General features: G+C 38.2%; 1 protein-coding gene across 1 annotated transcript in view; it reads right to left on the bottom strand.

The window, feature by feature from the left end:
• Window positions 1–26,382, bottom strand: part of LOC128703008 (uncharacterized) — a 76,866-nt gene extending 50,484 nt beyond the window's left edge. The window contains exons 1-6 of the mRNA XM_070103623.1: window positions 25,612–26,382; window positions 16,551–16,717; window positions 12,432–12,575; window positions 11,682–11,809; window positions 8,130–8,745; window positions 3,634–3,810 (exon numbers count right to left, since the gene is read on the bottom strand). Coding sequence (XP_069959724.1) covers window positions 3,634–3,810; window positions 8,130–8,745; window positions 11,682–11,809; window positions 12,432–12,575; window positions 16,551–16,717; window positions 25,612–26,236 — 1,857 coding nt within the window. The 5' untranslated portion in view covers window positions 26,237–26,382. The remainder of the gene's footprint in view (window positions 1–3,633; window positions 3,811–8,129; window positions 8,746–11,681; window positions 11,810–12,431; window positions 12,576–16,550; window positions 16,718–25,611) is intronic.
• Between the last annotated feature and the right edge of the window lie 17 nt (window positions 26,383–26,399).

The raw sequence follows: 26,399 nt of genomic DNA, 5'->3' as shown, positions 1-26,399 counted from the left end.
CTTCACATCATCATTCCACCAATCGCTCCTCTTCCCTCCCGCACCCACTTTCCTGTAACCACAAACTTCTGCTGAACACTCTAACACTACATTTTTAAACCTACCCCATACCTCTTCGACCCCATTGCCTATGCTCTCATTAGCCCATCTATCCTCCAATAGCTGTTTATATCTTACCCTAACTGCCTCCTCTTTTAGTTTATAAACCTTCACCTCTCTCTTCCCTGATGCTTCTATTCTCCTTGTATCCCATCTACCTTTTACTCTCAGTGTAGCTACAACTAGAAAGTGATCTGATATATCTGTGGCCCCTCTATAAACATGTACATCCTGAAGTCTACTCAACAGTCTTTTATCTACCAATACATAATCCAACAAACTACTGTCATTTCGCCCTACATCATATCTTGTATACTTATTTATCCTCTTTTTCTTAAAATATGTATTACCTATAACTAAACCCCTTTCTATACAAAGTTCAATCAAAGGGCTCCCATTATCATTTACACCTGGTACCCCAAACTTACCTACCACACCCTCTCTAAAAGTTTCTCCTACTTTAGCATTCAGGTCCCCTACCACAATTACTCTCTCACTTGGTTCAAAGGCTCCTATACATTCACTTAACATCTCCCAAAATCTCTCTCTCTCCTCTGCATTCCTCTCTTCTCCAGGTGCATACACGCTTATTATGACCCACTTCTCACATCCAACCTTTACTTTAATCCACATAATTCTTGAATTTACACATTCATATTCTCTTTTCTCCTTCCATAACTGATCATTCAACATTACTGCTACCCCTTCCTTTGCTCTAACTCTCTCAGATACTCCAGATTTAATCCCATTTATTTCCCCCCACCGAAACTCCCCAACCCCCTTCAGCTTTGTTTCGCTTAGGGCCAGGACATCCAACTTCTTTTCATTCATAACATCACCAATCATCTGTTTCTTGTCATCCGCACTACATCCACGCACATTTAAGCATCCCAGTTTTATAAAGTTTTTCTTCTTCTCTTTTTTAGTAAATGTCTACAGGAGGAGGGGTTACTAGCCCATTGCTCCCGGCATTTTAGTCGCCTCATACGACACGCATGGCTTACGGAGGAAAGATTCTTTTCCACTTCCCCATGGACAATAGAAGAAATAAAGAGGAACGAGAGCTATTTAGAAAAAGGAGAAAAACCTAGATGTATGTATATATATATGCATGTGCGTGTCTGTGAAGTGTGACCAAAGTGTAAGTAGGAGTAGCAAGATATCCCTGTTATCTAGCGTGTTTATGAGACAGAAAAAGAAACCAGCAATCCTACCATCATGCAAAACAGTTACAGGTTTCTGTTTCACAGTCATCTGGCAGGACAGTGGTTGCTGTCTACCAACCTACTACCTATAAATTATAGAGGAATAAGTTTACTCAGTATACCAGGAAAAGTGTACGGTAGGGTTATTACTGAAAGAATTAGAGGTAAGACAGAATGTAGAATTGCGGACGAGCAAGGAGGTTTTAGAGTGGGTAGGGGATGTGTAGATCAAGTGTTTACATTGAAGCATATATGTGAGCAGTACATATTTAGATAAAGGTAGGGAAGTTTTTGTTGCATTTATGGATTTAGAAAAGGCATATGATAGAGTGGATAGGAGAGCAATGTTGTAGATGTTGCAAGTATATGGAATAGGTGGTAAGTTACTAAATGCTGTAAAGAGTTTTTATGAGAATAGCAAGGCTCAGGTTAGGGTGTTTAGAAGAGAGGGAGACTACTTCCCGGTAAAAGTAGGTCTTAGACAGGGATGTGTAATGTCACCATAGTTGTTTAATATATTTATAGATGGAGTTGTAAAAGAAGTAAATGCTAGGGTGTTCTGGAGAGGGGTGGGATTAAATTATGGGGAATTAAATACAAAATGGGAAGTGACCCAGTTACTTTTTGCTGATGATACTGTGCTTATGGGAGATTCTAAAGAAAAACTGCAAAGGTTAGTGGATGAATTTGGGAATGTGTGTAAAGGTAGAAAGTTGAAAGTAAACATAGAAAAGAGTAAGGTGATGAGAGTATCAAATGATTTAGATAAAGAAAAATTGGATATCAAATTGGGGAGGAGGAGTATGGAAGAAGTGAATGTTTTCAGATATTTGGAAGTTGAAGTATCAGCGGATGGATTTATGAAGGATGAGGTTAATCATAGAATTGATGAAGGAGAAAAGGTGAGTGGTGCATTGAGGTATATGTGGAGGCAAAAAATGTTATCTGTGGAGGCAAAGAAGGGAATGTATGAAAGTATAGTAGTACCAACACTCTTATATGGGTGTGAAGCTTGGGTTGCAAATGCTGCAGCGAGGAGGCGGTTGGAGGCAGTGGAGATGTCCTGTCTAAGAGCAATGTGTGGTGTAAATATTATGCAGAAAATTCGGAGTGTGGAAATTAGGAGAAGGTGTGGAGTTAATAAAAGTATTAGTCAGAGGGCTGAAGAGGGTTTGTTGAGGTGGTTTGGTCATTTAGAGAGAATGGATCAAAGTAGAATGACATGGAGAGCGCATAAATCTGTAGGGGAAGGAAGGCGGGGTAGGGGTCGTCCTCGAAAAGGATGGAGGGAGGGGGTAAAGGAGGTGTTGTGGGCGAGGGGTATGGACTTCCAGCAAGCCTGCGTGAGAGTGTTATATAGGAGTGAATGGAGACAAATGGTATTTGGGACCTGACAATCTGTTGGAATGTGAGCAGGGTAATATTTAGTGAAGGGATTCAGGGAAACCGGTTATTTTATATAACCGGACTTGAGTCCTGGAAATGGGAAGTACAATGCCTGCACTCTAAAGGAAGGGTTTGGGATATTGGCGGTTAGGAGAGATATATTGTGTATTTTTATACATATATACTTCTAAACTGTTATATTCTGGGCACCTCTGCAAAAACAGTGATTATGTGTGAGTGAGGTGAAAGTGTTGAATGATGATGAAAGTATTTTCTTTTTGGGGATTTTCTTTCTCTTTGGGTCACCCTGCCTCGGTGGGAGACGGCCGACTTGTTGAGAAAAAAAAAAAAATCTATATTATCTGTATGCTTAAAAATATAAAGCATTATCATCATTAACAATGCCTGTATGACTTATCTAATTATTGTTTCAGTGCTGGGTTACATTTAGGGAGAGCATTAAACTGTAGGGGCCACACAGCACCTGGGAAATGGGAGGTAATTGGATTCCATCCCCCAATCAAGGAACCTCTCTTGAAGGCTCAAAGGCAATGACAAAGGTACAAAGATAAGATCTGTTTGGACTTTTAATATGGGGAAGTGTTAGCCACCCAGGATAACCCAAGAAAGTCAGTGCATCATCGAGAACTGCCTGTCTTATTTCCAGTATGGTCCTTCAGTCTCGTCCCCCAGGAGGCATCCCACACCAATTGACTAACCCAGGTTCCTACTTACTGCTAGGTGAACAGGGACAGCAGGTGTAAGGAAACATAACCAACATTTCTACCCAGCTGGGGACTGAACCACGGACACACGATGTGTGAGGCAAGAGCGTTGCCTACCAAGCCACTGGACATGATCAAGATGTAAATACATCTTCTATGTCAGAGGGGAAACCATTTTGTTAATTCTTGCAGAGTTTACATAGAGTACAATGTTTTACCTGTGTATGAAGAACTTCATGAATGTAGCCCTCATATTCCACATCACCAGAGTCACAAGGGCTTGATGCAATGACTGTGTCACCGATCATGAGAGATGGACGCTTCTCTGCCAACCCTGGCACAGTTAGGCTCAGGTACTCCCCATGTGGTGAAAAATTTGTCCTTGCCATATCAAACTGTAGAAAAAATGAAAGAACAGGTGAGTTTCTAATACTGCAGGATGAACAGAAAAGAAAACTAAGTGACAGATACATAAAAAGTGAAAAGAATAACTGTATTTCAGTTTATTGTTATAAGTTACTGTCTCAATTTATAAACAATTCAATAAAATTTGATCAAACAGTTTATCATTGACAATGTAGTAACAATATACAATATTTACCAAGAAACGGTTGAATTTATGTAAGACTGATGACATTTGTTTCACATCAGTTGTATCACATTCATATTGCATCATTTTCTTTTTTATTTGCATTAAGTTAGCCATGACAATTTTCTTGTGTGGGGGGCAAAGGGGAAAGATGTTAAGGGTTCTGTGGAGACTAAGAATATTATCCATGGAAGCAAAGAAGAGAATGTATTGTATGAGAGTATAGTGGTACCAATACCCTTATATGAGTGTGAAGCATGGGTTGTGAATATTGCGACAAGGAGAAGGTTGGAAGTAGTGGAGATGTCAAGTCTGAGGGCAATGTGCAGTATAAATATGCAGCGAATTTGTAGCTTGGAGATTAGGAGGAGGTGCAGAGTATCTAAAGGTATTATTCAGAGGGCTGAGGAGGGGTTGTTGAGCTATTTCATTCATTTATAAAGGATGGCATGAATTAGAATGACTTGGAGAGTGTATAAATCTGTAGTGGAAGGCAGGCAGGGAAGGGAGTCATCCTAGGAAAGGTTGGAGGGGGGTAAAGGAGGTTTGTGTGTGAAGGGCTTAGACTTCCATCAAGTATGCATGAGCGGTTAGGTAGGAGCGAGTGGAGGCAAATGGTTTTTTTTATGATGATGTGCTTCTGGAGTGTGAGCAAAGTAACATTTATGAAGGGATTCAGGAAAACTGGTTAGCTGGACTTGAGTCCTGGAGGTGTGAAGTACAGTGCTTGTGCTCTGAAGGAGGGGTGGATATATGTTGCAGTTTTTGTACTGTAGTATCAGCATGCCTCTGTCAAATTAGTGATGGCTTGAGTGATGATGAGTGTTTTTTTCTTTTTTGGGCCACCCTACCTTGGTGGGAAATGGCTGATGTGTCAATAAAAAAATATATAACCTAATTTAACACACCAGCCATCTCCCACTAAGAAAAAAAACTTTCACCATCATTCCCTCATTCCCCATCTCCCCAGAGGCATGCTAACATAACAGCTCAAATGACCCTTTGAACTGCAACATCTCCACTTCTCCAGAGGGCAGGCACTGTACTTCCCACCTTCAGCACTGAACTCCTGCTGACCGCTTTTCCCGAATCTCTTCATAAATGTTACCTTGCTCACACTCCAACAACACGTCAAATCATAAAAAAACCACTTGCCTGCATACACTCCTATATAGCATATTCACACAAACCTGTTGAATGTTCAAACCCCTGGTCCTCAAAACCCTCCTTTACCCTCCCCCTCCTGCATCCAACCATTCCTGAGATTATCCTTACCCCTCCTTCCCTCTGCTCCAGATTTATACGACTCCCTTAGTCATTCTATTTTGCTCCATCCTCTTAACCCTTAAACTGTCCAAACAGATTTACATTCACATGCGTAGTGCTCCAAAAGTAAATCTATGTTTTTTTTACATATTTTCAATAAAAAAAAAACGTAGATCAAAGTTTTTTTACACATTTACAAATGTAAAAAAAAAACAAAGAAGATCTACGTTTTTACACACTTTCAAATGTTGAAAAAACGCAGATCTACGTTTGGACAGTTTAAGGGTTAATATGTCCAAACCACCTCAACAAACCCTCTTCTGTCCTCTGAATAATACTTTCAGCAACTTCACAACTTTTCCTGATCAACAAGTTATAAACTCTCTGCATAATTTTCACACCATGCACTGCCTTCAAATATGACATCTCCAATATCTTCAGCCTCCTCCATCTCACTGCAACATTTAAATCCCATGCTTCACAACCATATAACAATTGGTACCATTATTTTTTTTTTTTTTAACAAGTCGGCCGTCTCCCACCGAGGCAGGGTGACCCAAAAAAGAAAGAAAATCCCCAAAAAGAAAATACTTTCATCATCTTTCAACACTTTCACCACACTCGCACATTATCACAGTTTTTGCAGAGGTGCTCAGAATACAACAGTTTAGAAGCATATACGTATAAAGATACACAACATATCCCTCCAAACTGCCAATATCCCAAACCCCTCCTTTAAAGTGCAGGCATTGTACTTCCCATTTCCAGGACTCAAGTCCGACTATATGAAAATAAATGGTTTCCCTGAATCCCTTCACTAAATATTACCCTGCTCACACTCCAACAGATCGTCAGGTCCCAAGTACCATTCGTCTCCATTCACTCCTATCTAACATGCTCACGCACGCTTGCTGGAAGTCCAAGCCCCTTGCCCACAAAACCTCCTTTACCCCCTCTCTCCAACCCTTTCGAGGACGACCCCTACCCCGCCTTCCTTCCCCTATAGATTTATATGCTTTCCATGTCATTCTACTTTGATCCATTCTCTCTAAATGACCAAACCACCTCAACAACCCCTCTTCTGCCCTCTGACTAATACTTTTATTAACTCCACACCTTCTCCTAATTTCCACACTCCGAATTTTCTGCATAATATTTACACCACACATTGCCCTTAAACAGGACATCTCCACTGCCTCCAACCATCTCCTCACTGCTGCATTTACCACCCAAGCTTCACACCCATATAAGAGTGTTGGTACTACTATACTTTCATACATTCCCTTCTTTGCCTCCATAGATAACGTTTTTTGACTCCACATATACCTCAACGCACCACTCACCTTTTTCCCCTCATCAATTCTATGATTAACCTCATCCTTCATAAATCCATCCGCCGACACGTCAACTCCCAAGTATCTGAAAACATTCACTTCTTCCATACTCCTCCTCCCCAATTTGATATCCAATTTTTCTTTATCTAAATCATTTGACACTCTCATCACCTTACTCTTTTCTATGTTCACTTTCAACTTTCTACCTTTACACACATTCCCAAACTCATCCACTAACCTTTGCAATTTTTCTTTAGAATGTCCCATAAGCACAGTATCATCAGCAAAAAGTAACTGTGTCAATTCCCATTCTGAATTTGATTCCCCAAAATTTAATCCCACCCCTCTCCCGAACACCCTAGCATTTACTTCCTTTATAACCCCATCAATAAATATATTAAACAACCATGGTGACATTACACATCCCTGTCTAAGATCTACTTTTACCGGGAAGTAGTCTCCCTCTCTTCTACACACCCTAACCTGAGCCTCACTATCCTCATAAAAACTCTTTACAGCATTTAATAACTTACCACCTATTCCATATACTTGCAACATCTGCCACATTGCTCCTCTATCCACTCTATCATATGCCTTTTCTAAATCCATAAATGCAATAAAAACTTCCCTACCTTTATCTAAATACTGTTCACATATATGCTTCAATGTAAACACTTGATCTACACATCCCCTACCCACTCTGAAACCTCCTTGCTCATCCGCAATCCTACATTCTGTCTTACCTCTAATTCTTTCAATTATAACCCTACCGTACACTTTTCCTGGTATACTCAGTAAACTTTTTCCTCTATAATTTTTAGTCTCTTTTGTCCCCTTTCCCTTTATATAAAGGGACTATACATGCTCTCCGCCAATCCCTTGGTACCATTATACTCTGGTATATTTCCCTTTTTGGCTCTATGGATAAGGTTCTTTGTCTCCACAGATGCCTCCTTTATTGTCTCCCCTTTTTCGGTTAATGATATTATTGTTTATAATGGCACAATGATAGTTGGATCCTAAAATTTTGGAAAAAAATTTTACAAGCTGAAACTTCTGGCAATAAATATTCTCAATTATCAGCAAGACGAAATCTGATACATGTTGGCCATCACTAATCCGGCAATCAGTTATCCGGTTCCATCAGTAATCTGGCACTAATTTTGGCTAGCATAATTTCAAATTTCATCATTATACTGAATCAGAAATTGTGCAGATGGTTGTAAATCCACAGGAGAAAGCAGTGATGAAAATGAGGGAGATGAAGCAGAAAGCCTCCCTACTGACAGGCTAATTAAGTGTATTCTAACCTAACCACTCTGTAATCTGGCAAACTCACTAATCCAGCACACTACAGGTCCCAATGATGCCAGATTAGTGACGGCTGACCTGTACTGCATATACTGCTTTGGTATGGCCCTCAATCCCATACACAAATACATTATTTGAAATGCTGTATAACTAGAATCATAGCTTTTTGCTTTTCACTATGCTAAGGCATAAAATTAAAAGAAAATGCACATACCTGTCTAATTTGTATTGTCATTTCTATTTCTTCTAGGTGTAACAAAACGGAAAGCTTTTCTTTGTGGTTGTCTGGTGTCAGAGGTTGTGAAAGTGAGGGAGCCACATCGAGAACATCAGCATTACTGGTTACAGCCTGCCAGAGCTGCTGAGGAACAAGTGCCATCGGTAGTGACACTGGCAAGAAGGATGATGTTTTGAAGGGCCTTTCACCTTTAATAATCTCTCTGTTGCTAGACTGGAACTGTGAAGAATTTCTGAAGTTTTGACGTGGTGTATAGGGAGTGACAGGCACCAAACACTTCATGTTATGGTCTTCAATGGCAGCACTCACATATCTCCCTATATGGAAGGTTCCAAAGTCAAAGATGCAAAGCTGCTTTATGATTCCAAGTAATTTGCCAGTACACTCGAAACGTATGTTAATACCCATGTCCCGATCTATGGTAACAGGAGTACCATCTATTAACCCCCCAGCTGAGCAGAAGACCACACTAAACACACACTCCTGTGTAGGAGTGACGAAATAAATCCGTTTTAAAGTCTTAGACTTTGTCCCAGTGTTTCTGATAAAAGCACCAATATAGGACTGGGATCCTAATACTACACTTGGAAACCTGAATAAAAAAAGAAAAATATTAATAATCTTAAAGATACTAAGAAAATATTTTTATTGCAATCAATACATCCTCCATCTTATTTTGGAATTTTCCCAAATTTTGAATAACTATTTTTAATTTGAAATGATCCCTGCAGGAAAGCTGGAAAAACAGTGGCAATTTGCTTTAATTAAATTTTCAGTTTGGTATACTACAACTAGAAAAAAAAAAAACTTCGTGCATCTAGTACTGGCATACGTAGGTGACCACTGATCAATTTTACACAGACCTTCCTTAATTTTGGTTTCTGGGCAATAATTTGAGGAAGCCTCAGTGGATCAGCTTAAAAATTTTAACAGATTTGCATCCTACTTTACAGAATACTCTGACTTACTGCAGTGTGTAGGTGCCAATTTGCCATGTACATTTTTAAAATGGTGTGGTATTTTTTTCTGCACAATACCTAGAATATGTCTCTTATAAATAGCTTGAAGCCTTAATAACTAATACATCTTATGGGCAGTAAGACACCTTTTGGGTTTAGACTGTGTAGATGTAAATTTCTTAATTTACTAACATGTTTAATAAACTTGAAATTGATGAATTCTCTGTGATAAGTGAACCCTAATGGAAGTCACTTTTTTTTTTTAACAAACTGGCTATATCTCACCGAGGCAGGGTGACCTAAAAAAAAAAAAACTTGTTTTTCTTCAAATTTAGTAATTTATACAGAAGGGGTTCTAGCCCCTTGCTCCCAGCATTTCAGACGTACTTGTGTGTACCTATACTTAAATAAACTTACTATGTCTTCTGGATGACTTCAAATATTCAGCAGTGGTGCGATTTTTTCAAAGGGAAGTTCCTCGTGGATTTCTGGGTTAAGTTTAACTTGCGGTTTTATAAAACCAATTAGTTTCTGTGCAATAATTGGAAAAGAATCCTTCCTCCATAAGCCATGCGTGTCATAAGAGGCAACTAAAATACTAGGAGCAAGGGGCTAGTAACCCCTTTTTCCGTATAAATTACTAAGTGTAAAAAGAAAAACTTCCGCTTTTCTTTTTAGGTCACCCTGCCTCAGTGGGAGACAGCCAGTACGTAAAAAAAAAAAATGGAGCCTGCCTTTTCTGGTTGGCTTCAAACATAAAACACTACTTAACTTCCTTACACTAAACATTGACAAAACCTACTTCATTCAGTTTGGTAACAGAGCTACAGATGTCCCTCTTAACATAATGATAAACTGATCACCTATCACAAAACTAACAGAGGGAAAATTCTTAGGAATCCACCTTGATAATAGACTCAAATTTCATACACATATACAACAAATTTCTAAGAAAATTTCCAAGACCGTAGGCATACTATCGAAGATACGGTACTATGCTCCACAGTCAGCCCTCCTGGCCCCATATCACTCTCTTATTTACCCCTATCTCACCTATGGAATTTGTGCATGGGGCTCAACAACAATTAACCATCTCAGACCACTAATTACCCAACAAAAGGCTGCAGTCAGAATGATAACAAATTCCCACTACAGGCAGCACACTCCACCAATATTCAAAACACTAAACCTACTCACCATACAAAACATCCATACTTATTACTGCACCTATTACATACATAGAACACTTAACTCTGATATTAACCCTCCCCTTCAAACATCTCCTTACCAACCTCAACAGAAGACATGACCATAACACAAGGCACATATCACTTTTTTGATGTTCCTCGTGTCCATCTCACGCTATGCAAAAACTCAATGCACATAAAAGGCCATAAAATCTGGAATTCATTACCTATAAATATAAAAGAAACACTACCTGTTTATAAATTCAAGTCTCTTCTCAAAGATCACTTACTCACCCAAAACCAAATAAATACTGAATAACTGAACCTTATAAATTGTATATCTTAAATGTTTCTCATAATTATATCACATAAATGTTAAACCTAAGACCCAATCTAACTTCGTTATTTTTTTAAATACACTACCTAACAGAATACTCCATTCTACTGAATGTACAACAATGCATGCAACCATATGACCTATCTTTGTAATACTCATTTGTGCTATATTGTTATCTGTTTACAATAATGTTTTATCACTGATTACATCATTGCTTAGTTAATCTTAAGTTAATTTTAAGGCTGCCTGTAATGCTATGCATACAAGTGGCTTTGGCATACTGCTCTTACCTGTATTTTTTTGTACCTCTGTATGTTCAAATTATTAAATAAATAAATAAATAAATAAATAAATAAAGTTGTGGATCGAGTTTGGCTTGCGTAGTGCTAATTTGTCAATTTTATTGAAGGAATTATAAAAAATTTAAATTGAGAATCATGAAAATTGAAATACCAAAGTTATGAAAATTACAGATTTTGAAGAATTCATACATTTTATAACAAGATCATTTTATACCAAATTTCAGTTCTAAAACTATTGCTCCAACCAGAATAGAATTTTATACAGCCTCTTCTCTCTTAGCGACATACTCGTTTATCGACGCCTCGGACTTATGATGGGTTCTCTGACCAGTAATCATACCTAAATAATGTATATTAGAGCTGATTTCCTCTATTCTGTTTATTTCAATATACAGTACACTACTGTATAAACATTTAAAAATATACCAGAAATGTTATAAATGGTGCAAAGGTGACATTAAAATATCGAGGATGGCTGACACAAACTCACTACCATTATAGTATGCTCCTCACTTAGTGATGAATTCGTTTAACGACGTGGTTTCAGGAAAGGAACTCCGTCGTTAAGTGAGGAGAGGCTGTACTGAAAATAACCCAAATCCACCAATACACCTAGTATCATCTGCATATTAAGAGGCTTTCTGCATGCACACTTAAATGTCATTCACCCTGGTATAAACATTGTATCATGCTGAAATGAAGAATCTTTAATCTTTAAGAAAGTGAAAAATAAGGGCTCTTACCTAAGTGACTGAGTAATAACAATATTTTCTTTATTGTCTAAAATATTTATGGTTTTGTTCTCTCCTCCAGACATTGTATGCTTGGGGAAGTCCAGCAAGTGTCTTGCAATCATGCAACTTTTCAGTTCCTGCAATAAAGAGCATAGTTTACAAACCAGATTACAGTGACTGAACATGTGTACTTTTTCAAGGCATGCATCTGTCCTGAGTGTGAAACATATAAAATTAAAGAGCATATTGAATCAACTACATCATGGTAATCAAGAGAGATGCCCACATCACCTACTGTAGAGTATCTAAAGACAAATGGTTTTTGGGGCCTGACAAACTGTTGGAGTGCCCGTAATGCTATGCATATAAGTGGCTTTGGCATGCTGCTCTTACCTGTATTTTTTTGTACCTCTGTATGTATGCTAAATTTCTAAATAAATAAATAAATAAATAAGGTAATATTTTGCGAAGAGGTTCAGGCAAACCAGTTAGCTGGACTTGAGCCCTGGAGGTAGGAAGTACATGTACAGTGTTTGCACTCTGAAGGAGGGGTGGGGATATTTGTTAACTGGAGGGACATCTGAACTGTTGTATTGACATGCCTCTGGCAAGAAAGTGATAGTGTGAATGATGGTTAAAGTTTTCCTTTTTCGGGTCACCCTGCCTAGGTGGGAGATGGCCGGCATGTTAAAAGAAATTAAAAGATAGAGATGGGGGAAGATATATTAGAATATCCCTAAATAACTTGTAAAGACTAACCTGGGTGCTAGCAGACATCATGTCAGTGTTCACTTCAAGAGCTCGCCAACAAAAATTACGCTGATGACTTTCAACTGCTTCAACCATCACCAAGTCACCTACTTTCAATGCTGCACTCTCAGCTACTGCACGAGTGCAGTATATCTAATAAAAGGAATGCCAATATATTTTATAGTAAACATGAATATCAAAAAATGTTTCATAATCACATCTCTCAAATATAACAATTACAACATATTTAAAGACATTTATCTCATAGTTATGCCTGTGATATTTTTATAAAGAAATATCTGAAGTTTGATGAGATGATATTATGATTATAATCATGGGAAAGCTCTAAACCTGTAGGATTATACAGCGTCTGTGGGGGGGGGAGATGGAAGGCATTCAGGCTCAATTCAGGGAACTGGAGCACCGATCCAATTCCCTAGATCAAGAGCCCCTCACCAGCATCAAGAAACCTCCCTTGAGGGGTTTGATGAAATAGTATTGTATTCACAGGAATTCAGAGAAGCTGGCTAGCCAGACTTGAGCCCTGGAGGTGGGAAGTACAATGGAACCTTGGTACTTGAAGTTAATTCACTGTAGAAAGCTGTTTGAGTGCTGATCTGTTTGAGTACTGAACAAATTTTTCCCAATCAATTTTCTTTTTTGTTGGCTGTTATCACTTACCTTCTTAGGCCCCATGGTGGTTAATTTAGATATAAAAAACAAAAAAAAAATGTGAAGAAACATAAAACAGTTTACAGCAAAGTTCTGGCAGGTCGTATCTGTTTGGTTGAGTGCCAAGCAAACAATCAACTACCGAGTGTTTTTTTTTTTTTACCGAACAAAGGGTTTGAATACCGAATTGTTTGAGTAGGGAGCTGTTCGAGTACCGAGGTTCTACTGTACAGTGTCTTCACTCTGAAGGAGGGGGTGGGGATATTTGCAGTTCTGAACTGAAAAGCCCTAAACCTGCATGGATCACTTAGAACTGAATATCTACAGAGGATTCTGCAAGGTGGCTACTCTCCAATAGGGTCATTCACACACAACCCACAAAATGAAATTGAAACCTAAGAAATTTCTGTGCATCCTGAATCATCAATTTTGTGAAGTCAAAAGATTATACATGTTTCACTTCCAATTTGTGAGTTAGTTATTAACTGTTCCAACAACAGTAATGTGACTTTTACTTTCTAGGTACAAGGCATCAGTTAGATGTAGTAAAGTACCGACAAACAACAATGCAGCAACAGCACAATGAAATCTTTCAGTTTTGAGAATATCACTTTCATACATTTACTTTGCAATATAAATACGTAAATTGACTATGAAGCAAATGTATGAATGTAGTGGCAAAAACATTCACATTGGCATAATGCAGGAATGCAATACAATCCATCCTGGGTGCTTATGAACTGTCAGGGTTGTTATATTTGAAGAGAAGCATTAAACTTACTGGAATCAGAGTACCTGGGGAATGGGAAGCAATCAAGCTTGATCCAAGGAGGGATGGATAGCCTTGATGTCTTGGATCGAGAGCCCTTCACCAAACTAAAGCTTTTTAACCATTTATTGGAAAGTAAGAGCTCAAGATTTTGCAATACTCCCCTTGCTGTTATGTAAATAATTTTGAAAACACAAATTTAAGAATATTGAGGAAACGTTCACCAGCCAGTGGCTTCTTCAGTCCAATACAGAGAAGAACAGTGGAAGATGAAGAGGAGTTTGAGGTAATCAGTTCCTCAGTCTGGAGTTGACATGTTCAGTCCATACTGAACACACATCTTGAGATTAATGGATTGAACACATCCTCCAGACTGAGGGGACTGATTACCTCAAACTCCTCTTCATCTTCCACCATTCCTCTCTCTATTGGACTGAAGAAGCCACTGGCTGGCAAAACTTTTCCACAATAAAGATTCCAAATGTTGCACAAGTGTCTTATTCTTCAACTCCCCTTACTGCCAGATGTAAGACACCTGTTTATCTGAATTTTGTTACTGTCAGGTAATTATAAATGAATATAGACACACACAAGACTAAACAATCTTGCCTAACCTAAGCAAGACTAAAATTTATTAAAATTTCTAAAAACTTTCAAGTGCACTGACATTTACACCCTAAATTTTTGAACAGGCTGCTTGAATGTGCACTGCCATAAGCCTTTAATAACCTAATATGGAATCCTTCAGCTTGTTTTCTATTAACAAGTCAAGCTATTAAGCTTGCAGATAACTCACCAGTCATTTCATATGCTAATCATACTCATGGCTCTCATGAGAGCCATGGCTCACTGATGAATAATGCTGGAATTAAGGCACATGAATAAAAAATTTCATCTTATTGATACCTCTAGAGGGTATACTGTAATAAGTTTAAAATTTTAATTATTACATTCATTTGGAAGCATTAAATTCAGTGGCACAGCCAGGTTTATAATCTGAGGAGCTTGATAATCATGACAGTGACAGTATGAACGATGGTGTTTCTTTTTCGGGCCACCCTGCATCAGTGGGAGATGGCCAGCGTGTTAAAAAAAAAATGTGAAAGTTCTTAAATTACTGTGCTTTCTTGGTCACTTGTCAATACCATGAAAATTGGCCATTAATTGAAAAAATAAAAAATACAAAGTACAGTATTTGCATCCTGGGAGTTTTAGAACCTATAGGAGTTACAATGTGTAGGGAATGGTAAATAATCAGGTTTTATCCAAAGGGAGGATAGCTCTAATTCCATGGATCAAGAGTCCTTCACTGGTGTCAGGGCACATCTTTGAGGTTAACATCACTTGTTATATCATAATCCTAGAAAAGCTCACAAGAGCTTCAATACTTTGCCCTTCCTTCATAATTTTTTGAGAGAAGTGCAAAACTCGTAGGGATCATATGGTGCCAGGGAATGAGGGGTAATCAAGTTCAATCCAAGGAAGAGGAAGATGAGTCCAGTTCAGAGCCTGCTGGAATGATGGCACCTCCCTGGAAGGGCCAGCACTTTGAAGGATCTCCAAACAGGAGCTTCTGAGAAACTGGCACTTAAACTAATTTTATGTAGTTAAATTTACCTTTTCAAAATGCATACTCGTAAAACTTGTACAGAAGCCTATTTTCAGGAAACTGACATATTTATTGGAGTTCAAGACCCCTAATATATAAAGTCTATTTCTTCAGCAAACAGAGGATCAAGCCTCCACAGTGTCTTTGCTGCATAACTCACATGGATTTATTGCTTAATGTGAATTAAACAAACATTCAGATTGTTCTTGCTCTCAGATTGTAATTTTTACTTTCAGTAGTTTACAATAAAGTACATGTACATAACTTGAACTTTTACCTACTTTCTTTAAAGTTCAATAAATCTCTTTAAAATAGTTTCCCAGTTTGTTATAATGGCTACCCATTATATAAGCCAAAAATTTGATTTTTTCCAGGGAATGAAAACACCATCCATTACATGTTTTGTTTGCAATCGTGTTTTTACGATTTTGAGAGTAATGAAAACTCTTATTTGAGTACCCTGACAATGCTATTTTTTGGGGGGAAATTATTCCTTGAAAATTATCCCTCAGATTTTTCACAGCTGTTCATACATGAACGACTAAATTCAAAATGTTTATGACTTCCCTTGATCTGAACTTTCACTACTCTAATACATTCAGTACTAAGCAGAGGCAAAAAGCTGACAGGTAGATGACAGACATGTGACACAGATGAGACTATTTTACTGATGACGAGCTTTTACAAGTTATGACTTTAAAAAGCTCTGAGTAAAACATTATAATAAAGAATTAAGCCATTTCATGTGTCAATCGTCAGTACTTGGTACTTCCATTTATTTATTTATTTATTTGAATATGATACATAGAAGTACAAGAAAATACAGTGGTTAAGTGTAACATGCCAAAGCCCCTTGTAAAGTACTGTACTACACAAATAACCTGCAAACAGGAGAATAAATCTTACAACATTTCAGTCCAATGTAGACCATTAATGGTCCAAGTCGGACTGAAACATCATAAATATCATTCTCCTAAGTGCAGGTTATTTGTGTGTTGTTCAAGTCACAGTATTGTGTCTTTTTATTCTTTATAAAGTGCTGTATGGGAGAACTGGAAGATCTAATGACTAGTTTTACCTCTTGATTAATGACGCAGAATGTTGTGAAGCAGTGAGTGACCTCCCCTCTCACTCTCTTTTTCCTCAGTGGTTTGCATGCCAGCACTTGGATACAGCCTTCTGGCTCAGCTTCTTCACAGTCTTGTACAGAAGAGGTGCTACCAACATCACAGATAATCCAATCCCCTACAGATAGTATACAAAATATTTAAAAGCTAAAAATGAGAATTTTGGAAAATGTTGATCCGATTTTTCTTTCTATTGCTGAACAAGATCTCATAATGCAGAACAACCACTGTGAAAAGAATAGTGAACTTCAAAGTGATTTTGTGATCTCACATTATCAAGGAACAGCTCCTTGATAATGTGGGAAATCACAAAGCGCTTGGAAGTTCACTATTCTTTTCACAGCGGTTGTTCTGCATATTGTTATATCACCTGATTACTGTGATCTTATTGAAAGATCTAATAATTTTCATTACCCGATATTATAGTCATGGAGAAGTGATAAACTCATATTTGTCATACAGATCATGGAAAATGGGAAGTAATGAAGTTTGATGTGAGGAATGGGAAAGTAGTTGCAATTCCTTTGATCAAAAACCCTTCACCAGCTCTTCACCCCACTGAAGGTGGTGGAAGAGAGACTGGTATAGGTGGTGGTGGAAGAGGTGGCTGGTGGTGCTGAAGGTGGTGGAAGAGGTGGTCAGCAGTGCTAAAGGTGGTGGAAGAGGTCGGCAGTGTTGAAGTTGGTAGAAAGGGAGGTCGGCAGTGCTGAAGGTGGTGGAAGAGGCAGTTGGTGGTGAAGGTGGTGGTGGAAGGGGCAATTGGTGGTGTAGGTGGTGGTGGAAGAGGCAGTCGGTGGTGTAGGTGGTGGTGGAAGGAACAGCCGGTGGTGTAGGTGGTGGTGATGGAATGGGCGGTTGGTGGTGTTGAAGGTGGTGGAAGATGCAGTCAGTAGTGTAGGTGGTGGTGGTGGTGGAAGGGACAGTCAGTGGTGTAGGTGGTGGTGGTGGAAGGGACAGTCAGTGGTGTAGGTGGTGGAAGGGACAGTCGGTGGTGTAGGTGGTGGTGGAAGAGGTGGTTGGTGGTGTAGGTGGTGATGGATGGGGCAGTTGGTTGTGTTGAAGAGAGTGGAAGAGGTGGTCGGTAGTGGCGGTGGAAGAAGTGGTTGGTGGTGTAGGTGATGGAAGGTTCGGTTGGTGGTGTTGAAGGTGGTGGAAGAAGCAGTTGGTGTAGGTGGAGGTGGAAGGGGCAGTAGATGGTGTTGTGGGAATGACAACTACTGAAGTAATAAGTGACCTCAAAAGACCCTGAAACAACCCTTTTTATCAGTACAATATAATTTTTGAAAGCACGAATCTTTTTTTTTCTCCTTTTTTCCCTCCTGCTGATCTGCCTTGCCTGGCTACATTTAAAATGAGTTTTACATAACCTTTTGAGAAAATCTCTTTACTCTCAGCACAAGATCAGTCATCAATATTCCCAGCTGCCTCTACTTCTTGCTCACTCTACTGTGCATTTAAGGTAAGAATTTTTACCTTTAAATGAATCACTATTTGTATCACCACTGCTATCACTAAAATTTTTGAACAGCAGCTAAAGTTTTTTGTAATACATTGAGGCAGCTGACTGATGACTACAATAACTAGGTACCCCAAAAATACAAAATTTCAGTCTAATAAAGATGCAATAGGGTCAATACTGAAGGTATACTAAAGATGCTATAGCATCAATACTGAAGGTATACTAAAGATGCTATAGCATCAATACTGAAGGTATACTAAAGATGCTATAGCATCAATACTGAAGGTATACTAAAGATGCTATAGCATCAATACTGAAGGTATACTAAAGATGCTGTAGTGTCAATACTGAAGGTATACTAAAGATGCTGTAGTGTCAATACTGAAGGTATACTAAAGATGCTGTAGTGTCAATACTGAAGGTATACTAAAGATGCTGTAGTGTCAATACTGAAGGTATACTAAAGATGCTGTAGTGTCAATACTGAAGGTATACTAAAGATGCTGTAGTGTCAATACTGAAGGTATACTAAAGATGCTGTAGTGTCAATACTGAAGGTATACTAAAGATGCTATAGCATCAATACTGAAGGTATACTAAAGATGCTATAGCATCAATACTGAAGGTATACTAAAGATGCTATAGCATCAATACTGAAGGTATACTAAAGATGCTATAGCATCAATACTGAAGGTATACTAAAGATGCTGTAGTGTCAATACTGAAGGTATACTAAAGATGCTATAGCATCAATACTGAAGGTATACTAAAGATGCTATAGCATCAATACTGAAGGTATACTAAAGATGCTATAGTGTCAATACTGAAGGTATACTAAAGATGCTATAGTGTCAATACTGAAGGTATACTAAAGATGCTATAGCATCAATACTGAAGGTATACTAAAGATGCTATAACATTAATACTGAAGGTATACTAAAGATGCTATAACATTAATACTGAAGGTATACTGAAGATGCTATAACATTAATACTGAAGGTATACTGAAGATGCTATAACATTAATACTGAAGGTATACTAAAGATGCTATAGCAGCAATACTGAAGGTATACTAAAGATGCTATAGCAGCAATACTGAAGGTATACTAAAGATGCTGTAGTGTCAATACTGAAGGTATACTAAAGATGCTATAACATTAATACTGAAGGTATACTAAAGATGCTATAACATTAATATTGAAGGTATACTAAAGATGCTATAACATTAATACTGAAGGTATACTAAAGATGCTATAACATTAATATTGAAGGTATACTAAAGATGCTATAACATTAATACTGAAGGTATACTAAAGATGCTATAACATTAATACTGAAGGTATACTAAAGATGCTACAGGTCAACACTCAAGGTATTGGCGGTAAGGAGAAAAAGACTGAATAGCTTGCAATGAACTGTGAAAATCAGAAATAACAAGAAACAAGGTAGACAAGATAGCAATATGGATGACAACTGCAAAAATATTTACATGCTGTGACAGGCAAATTTAATAAGATTGAGAAAGACAGTGGCATACCCAGCCTACAGAGGATGCCTAGCCATCTGTGTACACAGCAAGCATATTTAGGGGCAAACCCATGTGGCACTGGCTCAGGGCACCTAAGTTTAGGGGATGCCAAAAATCAACATCCACAGAAATGACAGAATATCCCTATCAATCAATAAGAAAGAAGTGAACACTTTAAAAATGAATTACACATTGTACATAAAACACTTTGGGTGCAAAACTGTTTTGACAGCAGTTATTCTCTGACAAATTTTGCAATTCATGAGCTCAACCAATCTAACATCACTGCCAAATCATTTTGTTGCACTGATAATTACTTTAACATTCCCAACACACACATCAGTTGCCAACGCACAACGGAGCTTTCAAAAATGCAATTACTCAAAACTTATCTATATTCCACGATGGAATAAGATCAAGAATTTAGAGTTGGATGAAATAATCCAAAGATCTGCAGCAACTAAGGCCTAAAATTTATCAGTGATGAATAAATTTTAACAAATATGTATGTTAGTGCTATACATTTTTACTGAATTTAAATTTATATTTTTATTAAATAAAATGAACAGAATGAAAAAAACATAAAAATTATAAAAAAAAAATTTCAACAAAAAAGCTGTATCCCACCGAGGCAGGGTGGCCCAAAAAGAAAAACTAAAGTTTCTCTTCATAACTTTAGTAATGTATACAGGAAAAGGGGTTACTAGCCCTTGCTCTTGGCATTTTAGTTGCCTCTTATGGCATGCATGGCTTATGGAGGAAGAATTCTGTTCCACTTCCCCATGGAGAAATTTTTTTTTTTATTTTTTTTCAACAAGTTGGCCGTCTCCCACCGAGGCAGGGTGACCCAAAAAAGAAAGAAAAATCCCCAAAAAGAAAATGCTTTCATCATCATTCAACACTTTCACCACACTCACACATAATCACTGTTTTTGCAGAGGTGCTCAGAATACAACAGTTTAGAAGCACATACGTATAAAGATACACATATCCCTCCAAACTGCCAATATCCCAAACCCCTCCTTTAAAGTGCAGGCATTGTACTTCCCATTTCCAGGACTCAAGTCTGACTATATGAAAATAACTGGTTTCCCTGAATCCCTTCACTAAATATTACTCTGCTCACACTCCAACAGATCGTCAGGTCCCAAGTACCATTCGTCTCCATTCATTCCTATCTAACACGCTCACGCACGCTTGCTGGAAGTCCAAGCCCCTTGCCCATAAAACCTCCTTTACCCCCTCTCTCCAACCCTTTCGAGGACTACCCCTACCTTGCCTTCCTTCCCCTATAGATTTATATGCTTTCCATGTCATTCTACTTTGATCCATTCTCTCTAAATGACCAAACCACCTCAACAACCCCAATTCTGCCCTCTGACTAATACTTTTATTAACTCCACACCTTTTCCTAATTTCCACACTCTGAATTTTCTGCATAATATTTACACCACACATTGCCCTTAGACAGGACATCTCCACTGCCTCCAACCATCTCCTCGCTGCTGCATTTACCACCCAAGCTTCACACCCATATAAGAGTGTTGGTACTACTATACTTTCATACATTCCCTTCTTTGCCTCCATAGATAACATTTTTTGACTCCACATATACCTCAATGCACCACTCACCTTTTTCCCCTCATCAATTCTATGATTAACCTCATCCTTCATAAATCCATCCGCCGACACGTCAACTCCCAAGTATCTGAAAACATTTACTTCTTCCATACTCCTCCTCCCCAATTTGATATCTATATAAAATATGGGATGGGGCAGGCACCAAAACAACTGGCTCAGTGCGTCACTACCCTTTGAGCCGGCCTTGACCAGATAGTTGTACGTACATTTCTACAACTGTCGTAGGATCTACAATTTGCTACAGATGTAAAATATATACTTAGCATTTTTTTTTCTGATGAAAGCCAAACTTTATCCAACTACATATTACAAAGATCACACTTCATTCATCTGTATTCAACATACCTGGAAATTCTATTTTAATGAATAGGTCAGTGGCTTCTACTGATTGCCAGGTAACTGCAATACAGGTACTCCTCACTTAACAATCTACCTGTTTAACGACTGCTCGGACCAGTGTACTATGTGTGTATTTTACTTTGTTTTTTAATGCCTAGCTCTATTTTTAATATACTAAAAATTTTATAAATAGTGTAAAGGTGACATTAAAACAATATATAAGGATAGTTGACACATACCCACTACCAGTACAGTATGCTAGAAATATCAGTAAGGGGCAGCTCCTCACTTACTGACCTACTCTTAGGAACAGAACTCAGTCGTTAAGTGAGGAATACCTGTATTTAACCCGTAAATGGTCCAAACGTATATATACGTTTTTTCAACATTTGAAAGTGTATGTAAAAAAAAGTAGATCTTCTTTTTGTTTTTTACATTTGAAAATGTGTAAAAAAACTTTGATCAACTTTTTTTTTTGTTATATTTGAAAATATGTAAAAAAAACTTAGATCTACTTTTGTAGCACTACACATGTGAACATAGATCTGCTTGGACCGTTTACGGGTTAAAAAAAAATATTGAGGGAAAAAAAAAAGATACTTGACACACTACAAGTTTCCTGTTCAAATAAAGCCACTGGAGATGGTGGCAAGCAGATACAAGGTAGAAAGTTGAAAGTGAACATAAAAAAGGGTAAGGTGATGAGAGTATTAAATGATTTAGATAAAGAAAAATTGGATATCAAATTGGGGAGGAGGAGTATGGAAGAAGTGAATGTTTTCAGATATTTGGGAGTTGACGTGTCAGCGGATGGATTTATGAAGGATGAGGTTAATCATAGAATTGATGGAGGAAAAAAGGTGAGTGGTGCGTTGAGGTATATGTGGAGGCAAAAAATGTTATCTATAGAGGCAAAGAAGGGAATGTATGAAAGTATAGTAGTACCAACACTCTTATATGGGTGTGAAGCTTGGGTGGTAAATGCAACAGCGAGGAGATGGTTGAAGGCGGTGGAGATGTCCTGTCTAAGGGCAATGTGTGGTGTAAATATTATGCAGAAAATTCAGAGTGTGGAAATTAGACAGTGTGGAGTTAATTAAAGTATTAGTCAGAGGGCTGAAGAGTGGTTGTTGAGGTGGTTTGGTCATTTAGAGAGAATGGATCAAAGTAGAATAACATGGAAAGCATATAAATCTGAAGGGAAAGGAAGGCAGGGTAGGGGTCGTCCTCGAAAAGGTTGGAGGGAGGGGGTAAAGGTGGTGTTGTGGGCGAGGGGTTTGGACTTCCAGCAAGCATGCGTGAGCATGTTAGATAGGAGTGAATGGAGACAAATGGTATTTGGGACCTGTTGAGCTGTTGGAGTGTGAGCAGGGTAATATTTAGTGAAGGGATTCAGGGAAACCGGTTATTTTATATAACCGGACTTGAGTCCTGGAGATGGGAAGTACAATGCCTGCACTCTAAAGGAGGGATTTGAGATACTGGCAGTTTGGAGGGATATATTGTGTATTTTTATATGCATATACTTCTAAACTGTTGTATTCTGAGCACCTCTGCAAAAACAGTGATTATGTGTGAGTGAGGTGAAAGTGTTGAATGATGATGAAAGTATTTTCTTCTCAGGGATTTCTTTCTTTTTGGGTCACCCTGCCTCGGTGGGAGACAGCCAACTTGTTGAAAAAGAAAAAAGAAAATCTAAACTGCTGTATCTGTGCAACTTGGGCAGGACAGTGGTAGTGTGAACAATGGTGAAAGTGTTTCTTTTCTGGGTCACATTACCTTGATGGGAGATGGACCTTCTAAAGAAACTTTTCTTTATAAATAATATTTGCTTAAAAATAATATCCAGTTTGTCATTCATATTTTTAGTCTGCATTTTAACTGAAACTGCTATTATATATTGAAATATATGTCTTTTACAATAAAAATAAACTAGTGATATCCCAAAATACCGTCTACTGAAGAAACCAAACCACTGATGTACAGAATCTTGCAATATACGGCTTTTGATGCAGGCAATACGTCACTTCAACTTAATGTCCAATGAGAATTTTAATAGTACAGTGATACCTCACATATCTGGCTTGCCATTATCTGAACCTCGCCAATATTCAAACAGGCCCTGGGAAAGGGCAAAATTCTAAAATTATTACCAAAACATCCGAACAACCATTTGGATACGGAAGACGGCTGAATCAAACTTGGCGCACAATTTAGCATACCAGTTGGCCACTAGGAGCCATGTTCTTCAGCACCCCCGCCACCTACTGTTCTCAGTCCTGCTACTGTCTCCTAACCAAATAGGCGAGCATAAAGGTGGTGCAGTCCGGGAGTGATTTCGTGGCTTCTGTGGGGGTTCCACTTCTCCTTTTAGCATTATTACAGCTGTGTTTTGTCCTAGCTTTCTTGTGTATAGTACCAAAGAGGGCCAGGAATGTACTTACTCTAGAAAAAAAAAAAAGAGGGAAATATTGTCGAACGTGGATGCAGGTTGGTCCAAAGCTGGGGAAAAAACTACAGAAGATGACGTGCAGGACTGGCTGATGTGTGACCAAGACGACCCTGGTGTGCAATCTCTGATGGATGCAGAGATCGCAGAATCAGTGTTGCACCCGGAACATTCCGAAAGTGACGACGAAGATGACCCAATGCCTCCAAGACCAAAAACTTCAGCAGCAAGGGCAGGTGTCAAAACTCTTGGAACATCCACTGTCCACAGCCCATTTGAAAAGTTATGGTCCTGTGGTCCATGAAATCTGGGAGGCTGTTATTCGAGCCCAGAGTGTCTGGTCCCACCACCAGACGACATTGGACTCATTTTTTAAACCTACAATGCTGTCGCCAATGGTGATATAATGGGGTACAGATGGCGATATGATAGTACGGATGCACATTTTTCCCCTTCACATATCCGGAAACTTGGTGTTTCCGAACCGGTTTCGGCCCATATAGTTCAGATATGAGAGGTATCACTATAATTCTTTATTTCTTACTAGCTTCCTTTGTGGAAATATCAACTCCATGATACCCAGAGCATTTTTTTTAATTCTACAGAATGACTATTTCCTTTACATTAACAACAGCATTATCACAGGCATCTAAACTACCACAATAATTTGAAATAACCTTCCCTCTGTATGCACTTTTGTGAGGCCCTCAATGAAATCTATTAACCCTTAAACTGTCCAAACATAGATCTATATTTGCTCGCGTAGTACTCCGAATGTAGATCTACGTTTTTTTTACATTGCTTCTTATGGAGAAAATCAAGGTTGGAGCGCTACACGCACAAACGTAGATCTACATTTGGACAGTTTAAGGGTTAATCAGAGTACTTTGACTCTGAGGCATATATCTCACTTAAAATATTTTTGTGCACTCCTATTACACACTAATTTAAAAACTGCTCAAAAGTAACTTAAACTTTCATTTATACCCACCAGAAAAATGTCTGTTTCCAGTAACATTATCAAATTTAGAATAAATGGCACTGATATTTCTTAATGATTATCCTAACTTTTTACAGTATATTAATCTGTGACTTCAGTAAGGGATTCAAAAATTTTTTAGTTTTCATCACTCAATTTTTCATTATTACACCAATGGTTATTACATAAAACAAATGGACCCCTTAAATCACAGAAAACAAAATACACGAACATGAAACCTGAGTAGACACTTTTGGTCTATCATGAATCATTTTAAAGTTAAAACTGAGCGAGACAAGCAAAGAATACCAGAAGGCAGGTAAGGAAGGAGAGGGTAAAGATGGTATTAATAGTAGTGGAAAGAGGCAGTAGTAGTCCTACTTAGTTGTAACTTGACAATGGTTCAGGGTAGACAATCATCATCTCAAGCTTTCTAAATATGGGTTACTTGTCAATTCTTCCAGTCAGAGTATTGTGGTTTATTCTTCCTAGACTCATTAATATTTTTTTTAGCCATTACTGAAAGTATGCTGCTAAACTTAATTTAAAAGCAGTGTAAAATTAACTGGATACAGAGAGTTATTCTTAGCTTAATACAAAACATACTCAGTGTATACCTTCCACTATATCCCAGGTACAGTTTGTTGCAGAAATATTAAAGCTGGTGTCATTATTTAGGGTAACAGTGGCAGCACATATACCTGTGACTTTGCCTATAAGTTTTTGCTGCCCATGGTGGCTTATCTTGTGTGAATGAAGAACATCCTGTTTCAGTACACCTGTTATTCCTTGCTCCAGGTATCTGCATGGAATATTTCCAGATGAATTTAGTGATGTACTTTTGCTTTTCCCATTGTTTTGACTTTTAACCTTCACGTAATTTTTATGAGACTCTAGTTTCATGTCACCGTCAGCGTCCCACCTTTCCTGTAGCAGCTGTACCTCCACTGCTCGCCAAGCCTCATGCTTCGTCGCCCTATTTGCTACACCACTCACATATTTGTTAATGCAGACTTTTTCACTCGGTGGAAATTTTGAAGTATCGCAGTATATGTCATTGTTAATAACAACACATGAATTAGTCACAGAAGTTATTACACCTTCAAAGGTACATGTCTCAAGAGTGGAATGAGAAACAGACACAAAGTCTTCAAGCCTAGGTCTGTCTGCTCCATTCCACTCAGTGTCAGTGTCATCAGCACCAACAAAGTAGCCAACAGCTTTCTGTACCAGCGTGATCATACTGCAATTTGTGACTCATAAAAACCACTGATAATTATATTTCCAAGGATAACAATTTCCTTAAACATTCCATAAATACACTTTCTAGTTCCACAAATTTACCAAATGCTGCTGAATGTAAAATATTCAATGATTTTAGGCCAACTTAGGCAGTGAAGTTCAA

Source organism: Cherax quadricarinatus, chromosome 86 (genome assembly GCF_038502225.1).
Source record: "Cherax quadricarinatus isolate ZL_2023a chromosome 86, ASM3850222v1, whole genome shotgun sequence".
Lineage (NCBI taxonomy): Eukaryota > Metazoa > Arthropoda > Malacostraca > Decapoda > Parastacidae > Cherax > Cherax quadricarinatus.
This window is presented reverse-complemented; position numbering and strand designations above follow the sequence as displayed.